The sequence below is a fragment of the Parasteatoda tepidariorum genome, chromosome 2, assembly GCF_043381705.1.
Source record: "Parasteatoda tepidariorum isolate YZ-2023 chromosome 2, CAS_Ptep_4.0, whole genome shotgun sequence".
Lineage (NCBI taxonomy): Eukaryota > Metazoa > Arthropoda > Arachnida > Araneae > Theridiidae > Parasteatoda > Parasteatoda tepidariorum.
The window spans coordinates 31,457,376-31,474,402 of NC_092205.1; the positions used below are offsets into that span (position 1 = coordinate 31,457,376).

Sequence of the window (17,027 nt, forward strand, 5' to 3'; positions counted from 1 at the left end):
TATATATATATATATATGCATATATTCTGCTTGACGGTATTTTTATTCCAAAAAACAAATGCATTAAAAGAAACATTTAATCAAATATTTATGCTTTTACACAAATTTCTAAATAAGGGATATTGAAATTTATAGCCCCTGTATGCAATACTAATTTTTGGACCATGCTCCAAAAGGATGAACTTATCTCTTAATGTAAACGAACATTATTTACGCTCCTCAGTGATGGAGAGAGCTTAAAGTTATCCTTTTCAAGTTTTTTCGTTCGTAGTTTATTTGTGTTAATAATAATAGTTTAATTTATTTAATTCACCAATACTTAATAATACAATTTTAGAACTGTTGTTGAATAGCCGACCTAATTTTTGGGTTTACGGCAACTAACTTTCAACTCCGTAGTCTAATAATTTTGAACCCAATCCAGACGATAAGGGAACTCTTGGATCAAGTATTTAGAGAAATTTGCTTTCGTCGTGGGCGTTTTGATGAAACTAACCCTCATTTGCGTTACACGGAGAGGAAAACTATGAAAGCCTCCCACGGTTAATCAAAGAGCCTAGGGACTCTAACCCATGATCCATCCACCAGTGAGGATACTTAAAGTCAGTACTGTGATCGGTGCGACCCTAGTGCGAAATTCGTATCGACGAGCCATTACTGGGATTCGAATCCAGTTCACTTCGTTGAAAGGCGAACGCTCTATTCCTTAAGTCACCACAGATCTTAGTAATTCAATTTGAACTAACGTTGATTAGGTATGTTAGAAATAAAGTATAAGAAAAAATAACTCTTCCAAATTAAACGCGCCCACATTCAGCTACTGCTTTTTTTTCCAGCATGTTTCGGTTCGAATACATTTATGACTCGCCCTCCCCGAAAAGATTAAAAAAAAAAAAGGTTTTTGCCAGTTATGTTGCAGAGTTAATTGCAATAAATAGATAAATTTGGGCTCGCCGAGGTGTTCGGACACAAATATAAAATAATAAATTCTAGGCAAGATGGGGTCTTTGTATGAAAACACAATCTTAATAAACATTTCAACATAGCTTTTTACAAATCTGTCTGTAAAATATAAACTTCAAACAATGCATTTAAGACATCTCAGTGGTTATGAAAGGATTTTTTTTTAAAAAAAGGCTTAGTTAAAATTTTAATTTTATGCTTGCCAAGCAGGGATCCTAAAATTATAAATAACTGAGTTTTAAAAAAATTATGAAATATTTTTCAAAATGAACTTAAAAACTACAAATTTTTCAAGTCACTCTAACAACTCTGCAATTAATTATAATGCGTAAATTTCAAAATAATTTTTTGTTAATCAATAATAAGATTACCTGTGTTTTCTAAAATCTTCCAAATATTTAAAAATGAAATACACACAAAAAATGAAGGAATCAATTTAAATTTGCTTACCTCCTAATCTTTTTAGAGGTGTTCTTTCTGTAAACATCTTTCCTGATTCACTACCTTCTTTAAATACATCAGCCGCCATATTTGTGCGTATTGCAGTAGGATTGACAGCATTCACTCTAATCTATAAAAGGAAATATTTGCACAAAGGACTTTGATTTTCACATTTGATTGAATTATAAGCCAATTTCACTGTCCTTAAATGGAAACAGTAAGGGGATAAATGAAAATGGGTTTAATAATTTTTTGTTTGGGACCAATATGAATGTCTAGATTTTGCTCCTCATCAGAGGTGAGCCTTAGCTGCCATCTTGTATTTACTGAGGGAAAGGGGAAGATATTTAAATATTGTTATCTAGGCAAGTTAAGTAGTGTTTCTGAAATATATTTGTTTAAACTTAATCAAATAAAATCAAACCTAGGACGTTAGGTATAGTAGTTCAGAAGTTTTATAAATAGAAATTAGCATAAAAATAATAGTATACAAATTATAATAGAAATCGCATAATAGTATTTAAATAGTAAGGGTAAAACAGAATCCAATGTATTGTTGAAAACTGAATCGACTGAGGTCAGAACCAAGTCGATATGATTACTTGCTATTAAGTTATAAGAGTTCTTTGCCTTAAAACTATAATGTTTTATTTTTGTCCTTTTACACACAAAATACTTTTAAATCTGATACTCTACAGTTTAATGTTAAGAATGCATACACTAAAAACAATGTCCTACTTTTCGATACAGCAATTCCAGACGTATAAATAGTTGCAAGAAAAAATATACTTTTTATGCATAAAACTTTTGTAACTCTTTTATACTTCGAACTTATTTAATCTATCTACTTGATTTTAAACTTGTTTAATATAGCTTAAAATATGTATATGCGATCTATTACTTTGTTTGTTAACAGGGCAACATATATGATCGTTTATAGAAGTACAAACCTGTTTTCATGCATGAAATTTTTTGTAACTTTTCAGCTTTCAGTCCTTTTGGCTTAGTGTGCTGCATTCGATTCAGCAAATAAAAAATATAAATCAATAACTTAATTATCTAGACACTAATTTCAGATGCGCAAATAACAATAAGTTAACATTTGTAGTGTTTTTGCATGAAACCTTATTCATTTCTAAGTTAGGCAGCTTGAAAAATGAAAAACTATCATAGATATTAATATCCCCAATAGCAAAACACAATTGGAAATAGTTCATAAAACCAGTATCAAATTGAGACTGGAACCAATATAAACGCTGCCGGAACCAGCTTAAGCATGCTGGAAATTCAAAAACCTATATAAAATTATGTAGCTAATTTTTAAACGTGGTATGGCATTACACTTGAAATATTGAGACCACTATGACACTATAGGGAACAACATCTCACTCATAGAGACATCATTGTTCGTGCTTCGCATCTTTGGACATGTCTCCTCTTTCTCTTATTTCAATATTACTGCTTAACATCAATTTTCAGTCTGCCCTTAATTATTTTCGTTCTCTTAAAATCGTTCCGGAGAATTATGGATGCAATTAATTATGCAACAAAAGCATTTTTTATGGTATCAGATCTAGAGTTCTTACATTGTGAGGTCCATACTCTGTAGCCATACATCTTGTTAGTTGATCTACAGCACCTTTACTCGAGCCATATATCCCCATATAATGAGTACATTTAAAACTTCCTATGCTTGATACATTTACAATCGATCCTCCTTTTCCTCGCTCTTTCATGCCATTGGCAACAATCTAAAGACAACAAAGTTTAAAAGCAATTAAAAAGAAATTTTTATAAAGTTTTGAATATAAAAGTAAATTATATGAGCTAATACGAGTATTTATACAATATTTAATTTAATTTTAGAAATTTAAAAAAAATTCTTGAACTTTTTCTACAAAACAGAGTAAAAAATCCTGACTTTTATTTTTTATATTTTTAAGCTCTAATTTTTCCGGAATATCTCAATAATTTAAATTTTTTTTCTTCATTTTCACGATTTTCGTCAAATGTCCTTTAGTCTACAATTTAAAGCACATAAAGCATTCATGATTGCTTAATTGTCTGCTTTTATGTAATAGTACGAGTTAAGAAAATGTATTAAGCTTCATTGTCTACCAAAAANGTTCTCTTAAAATCGTTCCGGAGAATTATGGATGCAATTAATTATGCAACAAAAGTATTTTTTTATGGTATCAGATCCAAAGTTCTTACATTGTGAGGTCCATACTCTGTTGCCATACATCTTGTTAGTTGATCTACAGCACCTTTGCTCGAGCCGTATATCCCCATATAATGAGTACATTTAAAACTTCCTATGCTTGATACATTTACAATCGATCCTCCCTTTCCTCGCTCTTTCATGCCATTGGCAACAATCTAAAGACAACAAAGATTGAAAGCGATTAAAATGAAATTTTAATAAAGTTTTGAACATAAAAGTACTCTATATGAACTAATATTTATAAAGTATTTAAGTTAATTTTGGAAATTTAAAAAAAAAATTCTAGAACTTTTTCTGTGAAGCAGAGTAAAAAAATCCTGACTTTTATTTTTTGTATTTTTAAGCTCTAATTTTTCCGGAATATCTCAATAATTTAAATTTTTTTTCTTTATTTTCACTATTTTTGTCAAATGTCCTTCAGTCTACAATTTAAAGCACATGAAGCATTCATGATTTCTTAATTATCTGCCTTTATGTAATAATACGAGTTAAGAAGATGTATTAAGCTTCATTGTCAACCAAAAATTTTGAATAAACGCCTCAGTTTTAAAATAGCACTTTTCATCTGACAATTATACTCTAGAAATATAAATACTCCAAAAAATTTACTCATGCGATTTAAATGTCATTTTCAACTTGCTTATAAAATATGAAATAAGATATCACCTTTACTTACTTGGGTAATATTTATGATTGCCTTTAAATTAATGCTGTAGGTCCTGGAACACAATTAAATATATGAAACATTAGTAACATTTTTAAATACATTTTTGGACAAAATAAGTATAATTTCAATCTTATAGTAATAACTTGAGCAATTTATTACTTGATTAAATTAATCGGACTATTTTCATAAAATTCCAATCTCTTTCCAATCCATTTAACTTGATAAATTTAACTCGAAAGTTGATCAAAGTTGAAAATGGAGCTATCAATCTTAGATTATCAATTAAGGATTTCGCTGAGAAAACAAATAAGAGTTCGCATGTTGCACAGATTCCATCAGTTTTGTTTTATACAGTTGGATTTACAGAACTATTAGCAAAGCCAAATCACGGTGTGAGGAAGACTCTGTTCTTCCATTTTCCAGATTCTTCTTTACCTGCCCTTCATTAACATCTATAGCAATGATTGGCCACCAATGAGCTACGAATCATATAAAAAGGATTATCTGTTCAGTACAACGTTTATTTTTTCTACATTCATAGGTGATACGCATTGTGAAATAGAAGTAATGTTATCATCCATCAAGAAAATTAAGAAAAAACTCATTTATAAGCATTTACCGAGCATAGTTCTATAGCTATCGGTGACCATCGTCTTATCGGTCTCCAAAATGGTATAAAATTAAATTCCTCTTTCATTGTTTGATTCGAGTTCATACTTTTACACAAATTAAAGCAGCCTATGTTTTATAAATTAAAATACTTAAACATTATTTTCGAGCATTAATTAAATTTTTCATGAAAAAAATTAAGGAACTTTATACAAGAAAATCATACTCGTCAATGTCTTGTTCAGTCATGTTTCCGAAGTTTACAGGCTTCATAATAGCGGCATTGTTTACCAACAAGTCAATAGGTCCGATGCTCTCAATAGCAGATTTCGTAGATTCCCAATTACCAACATCCAAGCAAACCGTTTTTATATTCTTGTTCTAAAACAAATTAATTAAACTGATTTATTTTTGAAGGATACTTAAGAAAAAAACATACTCTGATTAATATTTCATGAAAAACAACTCATTTAATAATTTGGAATTTAGTTATTGGCTATTATAGATGGAAAATAACTGCACTTACGACTGTTTGCAATTCATCTAAATCTAATTGCGTGCGGCTGACAGCGACAACTTCAGCTCCACATTCAGCCAGCCTAATAGTCACTGCTTTTCCAATACCTTAGTAAAAACAATTGAAATAAAGTGAATTTTGAGTTATTTCATACATTTTTCACGCTTGGCATTCTTTCATGATAATAAAACTACAATGGTCTTTACTGCATGGACGTGCATACAACTGGGTATTTGAAATTCGAGAAGAAGAGTACAGCTAAAATTCCATGGTTGTGCCTAATCAGGTGGTTGAATACAGGCTTGGCTTATTATCAGCTGAATCTATTTTCGTATTAATTTTAATTGGATGCCTACAAGCAATGTCACATGTGTGTTTTAAACGTAATTAGCTGCTGAATCGTGGAATAAACAGTTGCCACGATTTACCCACGTTTGACGCAGCTTGCAAGTATCCAATACAGAAAATGAAAAATAAAATCGGTGCACAATTACTTTTGATCCTCCGGATTTTCAATCCCTAAGATGCAAACTGTTTAATTTGAGGGCGTAACCATACGTTGCGCAAATGATATTTGAAATTTCGAAATTAGACACAAAAAATTTTTTATTCTAATAAAGTTGCATTTTATAGAAAATTCCTTCAAACTTTTAATTGTAACTAAAAATGACAAATCCCAAATTTAAGCGAAAGCAATCAAATAAATATTAAACGGTAAAACTTCAAATTAGTCATATTTTAAGTGTTATTTCTTCAAATTCAAATTATAGGTTAAAACTTCGTAATAATTTTCATATCTTCCAATCTAAAATGTTTTTGAAACACATGTTATTATAATAAATAAAAAAAATTAATTGCTTTAGCATGCGTTCACCTTTGAATAAATGAGTTTCAGCTTTAAGTACAAACTATTTGTGCGTTTATATATTTCATGTGATATCTCCAAATACGCAAAGAGTAAAAACAATATTTAGAAGTTAAAATAATTTTGCCCTCTTTTTTTATGATTGGGTCCAAAACATTCAAGACATGCATCACATACTTTGAGGATCAAACAACCGAGTCCAGAGGACAAAAAAAAAAAAATTTATTTTTTTATTTAGAAAAAAATACATTTTTGCGTGTGATTTCACAATTTAAAATGTTTTTAGCTTTATTTAATTAAGAATGTCAAAAGGAAATGAGGGGCCGAGACATCCTGGTCGGTAGGGCTCTGGGCCCATGTCCGAGATTTTATGGGTTCGAACCCCTCCTGCAAAGTCCTCTTTGTTCCCATAACAAATCAGCTGCACTACAGTAATACAGATATTCACTACAGTAGTTTTAAATGCGGTTGTAGAAGAATGAGTATTTTAATATACATGAGAATTTTTATTTGAGTAGTTAATTAATTCTAATGAACTTAAACATTATCATCGGAACATATTATCGGAAGCAAGACTGATGGCTTGGTGGCCAAAAATGATTGGCATTAGTATAATTATTTTTTTTCCGTTTTATTAAGTAGATAATTAGAAATTCATTTCATCAAAAGAGCTGAAGTCATTACTCTCCTTCAGGTAATGATTTAAATCAATACCTCTGGGGGTACTGGATTGGAGATCGATCGTTCTCTGATGCAGGTCAAAATTATGGATGAATGAATGGATGTATGAATGAGTCCGCCCTATAAACGGGTGTGACGTATGTGTATGGCTGAAGTCGAATTCTTTGACCATAAATGGCGCCACTGGAAAACAAGAACAATCGCACTTCTCTGTCTAAACAGGTATACGTCAGCAACAACGAAGGGAAACAAAAATGGAGAATCGGAGGAATGTTATTAGTTATTTGGCGTTATTGATTTGAAAGAAAAATAACGAATCGGAGGAAGGTTATTAATTATCTGCAAGTTATTTGGCGGATTGTAGAAAAAGGAATTTAAAATTTAACTTTTTCAAAGAGCTTCCCATCGTCGCAAACCAATGAATTGGAATGACATGCTGGCTAAGATTTCACAAAAAAAGAGAAACTCTCATATTTTGCACGCTTTAACTTTCCTCCTTTATAAAATGTGAACTACATAAGTACTTTTTCTTATTCTAAAAGTGAACTACTTTTACTACTCATAAATGAACGCTAAGTTTTCCTGTCACCCACTAATTTGTCGCAGTTGAACAATACTCTCGATAATTCCACATCCATCATTAAAAATATATCGCCACAAATATATTTATCTATATTAAAATCTTCGTATCTGAATATTTAGATGAACTATTTTTTTCAAACTTAATTTGTTGCAGTTAAAATCAAAAATATCTTTGTCTTCAATTATCTTAGTGTAAGTAATTTCACATGGTGTATGTTTGCGAAGAACCCATAAGAGAAAGTAAAAAAAAGGAAAGTTTCATTATCTTACACAAAATTTTAAAATAATGCATATTTTAAGTTATTGTATGTTTTGATTTTCTTTTGGGATATTTCGATAAAGCTTTATCTTTTAAAAAGAATTTAAGAGGTACCGAAAGAAGTAAGAAATACCAATTAAGAGGCATTCTAAAAATCATTATTCGTATAGTTTTTTCTTTTTTTTTTTTTAATTTTAAGTCAGAATTAAAATAGTTCTCAAACTAAGCAATTAAAAGGGAACCATATTGCTTGATCATTTAAAAAGTTACTTAATTTTTTTAAATATATTTTTAGAATATTCCTACACCATATTCAAAGTTTTACTAAGATTATTGTGTGTAGCCTGTTGTCTTTTGCTCTGAAAATTTGTGGTACGATGTGGTCTAAGCGGCAAAATTTAACTATTTAACTCTTTGACTACTAACTGGACTCATTTGTCTCAACAAATGTTTAAAAATTACTAATGGGGTAAAAAGCATTTAGAAACTCATAGTAATATGTCCCATTCGTAGAGTCGAACCAAGTATACGTGTTTCTTGTGTCAAATATCCCCTAGATGGCGCTAAGGAGTTTCTTGCATGAAATAGCATTGTGATTTTGCGCTGGGACAGATATATCCCACTAGTAATTTTCATTGGGACAGATATATCCCACTCGTATTCTTTACTAGGATTGTTATGTCCATTCATATTTTCTCACATGAACATAGAAAAAAGAACAAACATGAGTTGTCCAGTGTGTAATATCGGGTTATGCAAAGATTGCTTCACCCTGTATCATATCATGTAAAAAAAAAGTCTATATAATAAATTTTTCCGGAATGATAGATGTTCTTGTAGTAAGTCGTTAACTGCAGGTGGGACATATGTATTCCACCATTAAGTACGGTCGGACATATATGTCCCAGCCTCTAAATTGATAACCGCTTGTCAGAAAAATCCCAAATACTAAATTTGCCCTATTTGTGACCTATTTTGTCCTTTTGAATAATAAACGGGACAAAAAAAATCATTTTTTAAGTTCGTAGTCACAGGGTTAACCTAATATGTAAACTCTTTACCTTAACAAACCAATAAAAAGTAGTTGAGAAGAAATAGTTTTTAAATGATAAATTATTTCGCACTAAAAAAACCAACTAGAATATATTAGAGACATTAAATTTAAAAATATATTTTTGATATTTAACTCGAATCCTTCATTTTCATTTATGCCAAGAAATTGTTTTTTGAAAATACCCATCATAGTGCTGTTGCTAGGCATAGTTTACAATTTGTTTTAAAACTTCTCTAAAGTATGAAAAAAGACATTTAAACAATTAATAAAATCAACTAAATTTACAATAAAGCATTTCATTACCTTTTCCTGCTCCTGTAACTAGAGCTCTTTTACCATCGAATTGGATATTCATATTTTCTTTTTATGAATTTTTGTTTGAGGTAAAACTACTATTTTACAGTTTAGGCAGGTTGTGACCCTTTTAAACAAATATTCGAGAAATGGGAGTACTTAAAAATCGTCAATGTCTTATCTTTCATTGTGTATGATAAAGAAAAAAAAACATTTCAGACCGTAAATAAAGAGAAAAAAGATATTATTCCTCATTGAATGTTTTATCGTGAGATAAAGAATGCAAGTATTTTTTGAAGGAATGACTATGCAAAAAATTGCAATGATTAAATAATGCAACTTTAAAACTCAAATGCTTTTGAACATTTACGTGAGAAACGTTACGATACGGTGCATGTGAAAACTTTAACTATTAAAAATATTGAATAGTTATTTTTTTCTTCAAAATTTTGAAATATTTTCCTCAGAATAATATCGATTTGTAGATATGCCATGTATATGCAATAAATTTAAATGCAAGTGAAATAAGAAATATATCACTTTGAATAATAAACATTTTTTTTGAAACACTGTACAAAATTCTTTAAAAAAATATTATATGAAGCTCAAGTACTTTGGTCGCAACATCCGTAAAATCCATTTTTTCGTAACATCCATTTGTACTGTAAAATATGATACTGCAATTTTAATAGCAATTTTTATTTTATTAGAGTGATTCAGTCATTATATGGTAATTATTACTGTAAATATTACGGTATATCAGATTTTTTTTTTTGCAACATGCTCCTGTAAAAATGGATTTTAAAAAAAACCGATACCCTGAATGCCGGTACGCAGTTACATAACATTTTTTCTTGATATATAAATTTTATAAATTTAAAAATTCTCGTTTAGAATGAATTGATTAATTAGGTTAGTAAAATTTTCAGACAGGGTGAATCGTAATGAGGTTAATATTTGCTGCAATCTTAAAATGTTTCAAATAGAATCATATTATCGTACTTCTTAAACTTGAGGTAAAATCCTAGTATATATCAGGGCTAACGAGAATAGAAGGGCTAGTTCACTCCGCTCTTAGAGCTGAAGCTACGATTTCCCTCCTCATGACGTCACTGTGTCCACAGATCTCGGAGATCGCAAGCAACGATATGATAACTTTGCATCTTTCTCTTTGTAAAAATAAGTTAGACTTTTTCTGGTTATTAGCTTTCAAACTTTACGTAATTAACACATTATTTCCGCTCATAAACATAGTTTAAAAAAAAAACTTTCTTGGTTATTATATTACAAAAAATACCATTTTAAACTTATAAAAGTGTTTTGCTAGTTGGCGAAAATGACACGATAAATACTTTATTTTAAAAAGTTCAGTTTTAACTTTAACTATTAAGAAAAATGAAGGCATATATCGACACTTTTTTTATCTTCATATTCTTTTATAACGATAGGTTGAGTTAAATTTAGAATCCCTGATTTTAAAATATGTTGTTAATAGCAATTTGTTCATACTTAATCTTTAGGAAACATCAACCTTAAACGCTAATTACTGAAACAAAATAATAATTTAGGTTCATAATGACATCAGAAATTTTACAATTGTTTATAGACATTTAAATTTACGATGATATAATATATAGATATTTAAATTGAAGAGAATATAATTTTTAAAAAAAATCATAAATATTTAGAATAACTACATTAAAAAATATGTTATGAAATTAGGAGAATTTCAACTATATACTATATATTTTATTTATACTTTTTACTTACATTTTAATTTTCTTTGACTTTATCTATTTTTTAATTCTTTTCACCTGCCTTTCTTTATGAAGTAACGAGGCGGTTTCTATTTAGATAATGAATTTTTATAAAAGTTCTTTACGACAGAATAAACGTATTGCTGTTTTATATTAACTGTGTCATTTCGGAATCCATTCTTTACATAGTTGTTCATTTACTTTAGGGAACACGCGAAAAATTATACTTTTTCCTTTTGTTTTTATATCAGAATTTTTGCAAGTTGCAATCGCGCAAACTGGCATTTCGATAATAGTTTTAAATTCTTGTAAATTCACTGCAAAAACTGAGGAAAGTCATTATAGAAAATAACAAATGTCTTAGAATATCTCGCAAAAAGAAATGATCCAATATTAGTTAGAGCTAGTAAGGCCGAACGCTCCGTTCTTGAAGTAAAAGTGCGAGCTTTGCGCCAAAGTGACGTCACTAGAGAAAATCGGAGGATCGTCGCGGCGAGAGATACTTCAAAGGAGTGAACCAGCCCTCTGGTCCTGAGTATATGTTACCTACTTGGCGCAATTTTGAAAAACATCGCCATCGATGAAGTGACACGTTAACGCTTGTCGCCTAATTTATTACCAACGCAATGGAACGTTTTTACAATTTTTGGCAAGAATTGGTGTTGGCCAAAAGATAGAAAATCATAACTTGAAAATGACTAATACATAAACAAATCTCAAATCTGCAAAATCATTCCCCGAATCCTAAAATGCAAAATGGCTAATAAGCAATAGCCCACCGCATACGTCATGCCCATCGAAATCTCGCCAAATTTACAACTACAGGTAGGAAACTTTATTGCCGTTCCAAACATCACCATAGTTACCAAATCCACCGTGTCACCTATACTAGGATCAAGCCGATATATCAAGTATATATCAAACATATTTCAAGTTGAACGGAAACATGGAAGACATTTTTAACTTATTAAGGTTGCAGCAAAATCGTACCGTATTATTGCTCAGCATGAAATGAATTTTTATGACAGTGAACTTTTAAAGAAATACTTAAATTTGTGACTAGTATTCTAAATGTTCTAATATCGGTATGACAAAGAAAAAATGGTCCGAATTTTTTTTTTTTTTTTTTCATTTTACTTACGAGGAAAGAACCGCTTCAAATTTTGATTTAGTTTTTCTATTATTATTGTTCATTATTATTTTTTATTAGATTGCAAACAGCAACTAGTTTGAAATCAATGTGTTGTTATTGCAAAAAAAGAAACTTGAATTTTTTATCAAAACATTAAATTAAAAAAATTTTAATTTGATAAATACCCGTGAAAAAATTTTACAAATTTATCAGCAACCTAGCTGTTTATGTGGTATGTCATACCTGCAAGTGACGTTGCGTAGGTATCTCGATCCTGATTAGTTGTTGAATTGTGGCAATTGTTGACGTCAGATACTGTTCTTTCCATTCTTATTCGAGTAAGCCAAGCCCGTCATGTATCAATCCTCTTAAGTGATACATTCTATAGTCTTTCACAAAAAATTCAATTATTTCACTATGATTTTCTTACTAAACACAAAGATATGCACGAAGTCTTGTAGAACATGAACAAACTAATTACGCATCGAAGTTGCCAGGTACACAAACCAAAAATATATCATGGTTACATAAAAAGACTTAAACAACTGTTAATGCGTTTAAGACGTAGACGGGAAACAATTATGTTTCAAGAAATTCGATGTGCGACATGGCACTGTATTTAACTAATTTTACGTTAATTAATATTTTGACTTATATGGAGAAACTTAGCTCCACTTTAACACGCTATTTTGCTTATAAAACGTACAACTGACACTGGCGTCATAGGTCATATGTGTGGGCATCATTGATCTTCTTGAAATGCAAGTACCCAATTACCAAAAACTACAATGAAAAACTGAAATTTAGCGTAAAACTCAATGAACAATACTGGAGTTAAACTACTTTTTTTTTTACCTGAAATAAAAATTCATTAAATAATAAAAGATTTAACAAAGCTACTTCTTACATTTTAAATCACTTACTTCTTCCAGCAGCTCGAGAAACTAACGTCAGTTTCCGATCAAAAAAGCAAATATCCATTCATATAGTTTATTTTTTGAAAATTTTGATTACGTGAATTGATTTTTCAAATTTCTGTTTTCCCTTTTTATTGCCTCCATCCCAATGAATAATAAATAATTCAATAACAAGACTTACATTTCAATAAAAATATTATCAATCAATCAATCTATTAAAAATTAAGGATAAATTGAAAAAAAAATAAAAACCCAGAACGTTTCAGAAGAAACCTTATTTCTTTAAGGTAGTGATAATAATTCCAACAGTTTCAAAATTTAAGATAAAATTGTTTACAAAAGTAATAGACTTCTTCAGAACATAAATTTTATCCATTTCATTGGTATATTCCATTTTTATTCATTCCTTAGCGAGATCTAGAAAGAAACGAAAATGAATCTGTACGGGCCAAAAATATTAATGATGCTCAGAATCCCGTAAAGATTTCATTAAAGTTTTTTTTCTGCTCTGTAACAAGGGAAATTTCAGTATGTCTCTTCTGAAAATTAAAAAAACCAACACTAAATCGGTCTTCGAATGTAAAAATACGTTGCAGACCTGTACAATGTTTGAAGACTGTAGAAAATAAAATGGATTCAACCACATCACCCATTTCGAACTTTATCTGTGTGAGTGATGTATTCTGTGTTTTATCACTAAACACAGAAGTATTGAAAACATAATGAAACATAATGGGAAATATGGCAATTATGACAGATGAGGGCCTTCGCATTGAAAGTAAAGAAACCTATCATGACCTTTAATTGATAACATAAAACTTTTTTCTGCAAGATTTGCATCGTAAGTTTTCTTTATAATGGAACGTAATGTGTGCATAATTTTTGTTTACTTGCATTATAAAATAGCATTAAGGCTAAATGCAAAAACTAAACTGAGAAAAGTAATGAATGCTAAGTGAGAATACTAATGTAAACGCAACAATTCTTACCCAACATAATCTAAAATAGAGTGACTTGTGCAAGAACTATATTACTTCGATATACGTTCAAGCTGATTATATTTTATCACCAACAAAGTGAGAGATACACTTTGGTACAGGCGACAATATTCTGCTTACTTGACATAATCTTTTTCATCTTCCTCACCTTCTTTGACTTTCTATCAGTCATTTCAGTGTCTAAGAAAATGGTAAACATTTTCACGAAAGCATTTCAAAACATAAAACTTTTCTGCCAAATTAATTTAAATTGTTATTTTACACTATCCGCATATAATTGTTGACTATAACAATTCTAACAATCTTATTCTTTCATAGATTTCATATTTTGTATAACTCAACTTCTCTATTTATCGTCTATTTATCGTATTTGACACTTATCTACTAAACAATGCATTCGAAAGCAGAAAAGGTTTTCAAGTCTTACGTTAATAGACAAATGATCACTAGAATCTAAAACGCTTGTCCTCTTATTCATATTAATAAAAACTACATTCACAGCTGAAATTGAAATGAAGAAAATAATCAAATACAACAATGCATATTAGTAAATAGCATTCTATGAAAATATTACTGGGTTCCATGTCAATTTAAAGGTTTAGTATGAATGAATATTTTCTGTTTCTTGATTATAAAAAGTTGGCTAAATCATTAAACTTCATTAAAGAATCAAAATCGCAGAAAATCAAGTAATTTTATCAGTAATATTATAAATAACACTTTTCAAAATTTATTCTTTTATTTGTAAGTTGTGATCAAGTTTTGTGGCAAAAAGTGTGTCTTAAATGAAAAATATATTTTACATGAAAAATCGAAAATATTTAATATGAAAAATATATTATTTAAATATATTATATATTCCTATAGTGTTGAATTGAAAATTCTCTTTTTCATGACAAAACTTGTAAATTTTATTTCAAATTCAGTGCATTCTTTTAAAATTGTATAATGCGTATTCTTCACTTGAATCACTTCAAATTACGAAAGAAACACTATTGACACTGATTATTTAAACAGTTCCTCTCTATCTAATGTATATATTAGAAAATATTAAAATAATTTTTTTTCAATGGTAAAGTGCTATAAATTTCCTTTATATGTAAAAATAGAATTGATGTTCATTTTATATAACTCTTATTGTTTGATTTCAAATACAAGATAGATGAAAATGATATAAAAAATGATATAATAATGAATAGAATAGCATTGAATAGATAGCATTGATATAGAATAGCATTTAAAATGATAAAATAATGTGCGCTTTAAAATTATGTATTAAAAAGACATAAGTAACAAATATATCTTTTTAATATTTATAGAATTTTGTTAGCCTTAAAATCTGCTTTAACCAAAATTTTTACTTTTTTCAAAGATTACATACAAGTTAAAAAAAAAAGTGTAGTAACATTTATGCTGTGTTTTTACCAGCATTGGAACTGATCATTACTTTCCAATACTGAAAAGCCATCATACAGTGACGCCAAATTTTATGAACTATCTGCTCAAGCGCTTAAGAATCTGTACTTTTATCTCCGTAAAGTTGCATAATTTTATGTCTAATGTGTTCCGATATTTTTTGATGCACAGTGCGCAAAATAAAAAACAGACAAAGCTAGTGAGACGCTCTCCGAGTTGTCCCAGTTACTGTTTTTTCAAGCTATACAGTTCTAACTTCCTTGTCGCATCATAATACTATTTTTTGCAACAATTCGTTTTAAATATTTAAAATAATTCTGTGTAAAAACTAGATACAACAGTATATACAAAACTCGTAACAGGTAATAACATTCATTTAATCAATCAAATTGTAAGTGTCATAGTTATTAATCTTTTTTGATGAATTATTCACATTAAAAATAATACATTTTCAGTCATATGAAGTTTGTTGTAAGGAAGTACACACTTTTGAAATCAAATATTTTTTTCTTTACAATTAATCTCAAATAAAACATAGTTTTATGTAAGAAATGCCTTTCATTTTCTTATAAATCAGTAAGAAGAGTAATATTTTCGCGGAAAAATATATCCAATGAATATTTCTAGTTATAAAAAGAGCTACATTTTGTATAGAACTATATTATATTTGAATTGAAATTTGATTTGTTATAGTAATCAATATTACATTACAAAATAACAAAAATAACTTTCAAATTTCATTATTTTAAAAGAGTATTAATCTGTAGTTTGAACGTCATAGTTAACAGCGTATGATACGCTTATCAAGAAAACATTGATTAATTTTAGCTAAAAAACATTTGCAATTCCTCCATCAATGGGCAATGTTATTCCACTAATCAGGGATGCATATTCACTCAGCAAAAATAATATCGGGTATGCAACATCGTCCACTTCTAAAAAAAAAGGAAAAAAAAGAATGAAGAATATATTTAATATAGTTTAAGTAATATTTATAATAAATCTTTAAAATATTCTCAACCACAAATAGCTTAAAACCAATTGTGTTTCTCATGTATGAATGTAATTGCATTAAAAATTTATTATGCAATATAAGACGCTGACTCACTACGCCGAAAACAATAGAATATTTATTTAACACAAATGTCATTATGAAGGCAAAAAGTTATGGTTGAAATATAGAAAGAATGAGACTCACGGGCTTACAAACATTTGCTTTTATGCATATCAGCAAATCAGTTTTTAAAAATAATGACAATCCAAAGGAAAGTAACTACGATGAACATCCCGAGTATTTATAGTAAATGAATATTAATCTCAATATATAGTTCAAAATTTCATCGTTTGTTTGATTTGACCCTGACTGAAACGTTTATCATTCCTGTTTTTACATCAAGATTTTTCTTAGTGTTTCCTTTTTCAAACTCTAATAAAATGGTATATTTTAAATAAGTTGTCTTTTAAGTACGTGGTTTACATTACTGTAGAAACTATATATATATATATATATATATATCCTAAGTTAAGAATTTGCTGTCGCAATGCCTCGCCTGACCCAATTTTGCTTTTTTGGTGCCTAAAGGGGTGACTCATCAAAGCATATTAACCTCTTAACTTGTGCGCTCGAGTTAATTCGAGGTCGCTAAACAGG

General features: G+C 29.2%; 2 protein-coding genes across 6 annotated transcripts in view; both read right to left on the reverse strand.

Moving 5' to 3' along the window:
- The window catches only part of LOC107452573 (L-xylulose reductase), a 30,601-nt gene extending 21,244 nt beyond the window's left edge, over positions 1–9,357 (reverse strand). Inside the window, exons 1-6 of one of the 4 annotated variants that reach the window (XM_043055110.2) lie at positions 9,166–9,323; positions 5,431–5,528; positions 5,131–5,285; positions 4,305–4,347; positions 2,991–3,155; positions 1,414–1,534 (exon numbers count right to left, since the gene is read on the reverse strand). In XM_043055110.2, the coding sequence (XP_042911044.1) occupies positions 1,414–1,534; positions 2,991–3,155; positions 4,305–4,347; positions 5,131–5,285; positions 5,431–5,528; positions 9,166–9,217 (634 nt within the window). In that variant the 5' untranslated portion in view covers positions 9,218–9,323. Of the gene's footprint in view, positions 1–1,413; positions 1,535–2,990; positions 3,156–3,618; positions 3,784–4,304; positions 4,348–5,130; positions 5,286–5,430; positions 5,529–9,165 lie in introns of all 4 variants that reach the window. The other 3 variants (XM_043055112.2, XM_043055109.2, XM_043055108.2) reach the window with 3 other exon arrangements.
- A 6,375-nt stretch (positions 9,358–15,732) lies between these two features.
- Positions 15,733–17,027, reverse strand: part of LOC107445306 (L-xylulose reductase) — a 45,280-nt gene continuing 43,985 nt past the window's right edge. For both annotated transcript variants that reach the window (XM_071177424.1, XM_043055114.2), the window contains exon 7: positions 15,733–16,311. In XM_071177424.1, coding sequence (XP_071033525.1) covers positions 16,205–16,311 — 107 coding nt within the window. In that variant the 3' untranslated portion in view covers positions 15,733–16,204. The remainder of the gene's footprint in view (positions 16,312–17,027) is intronic.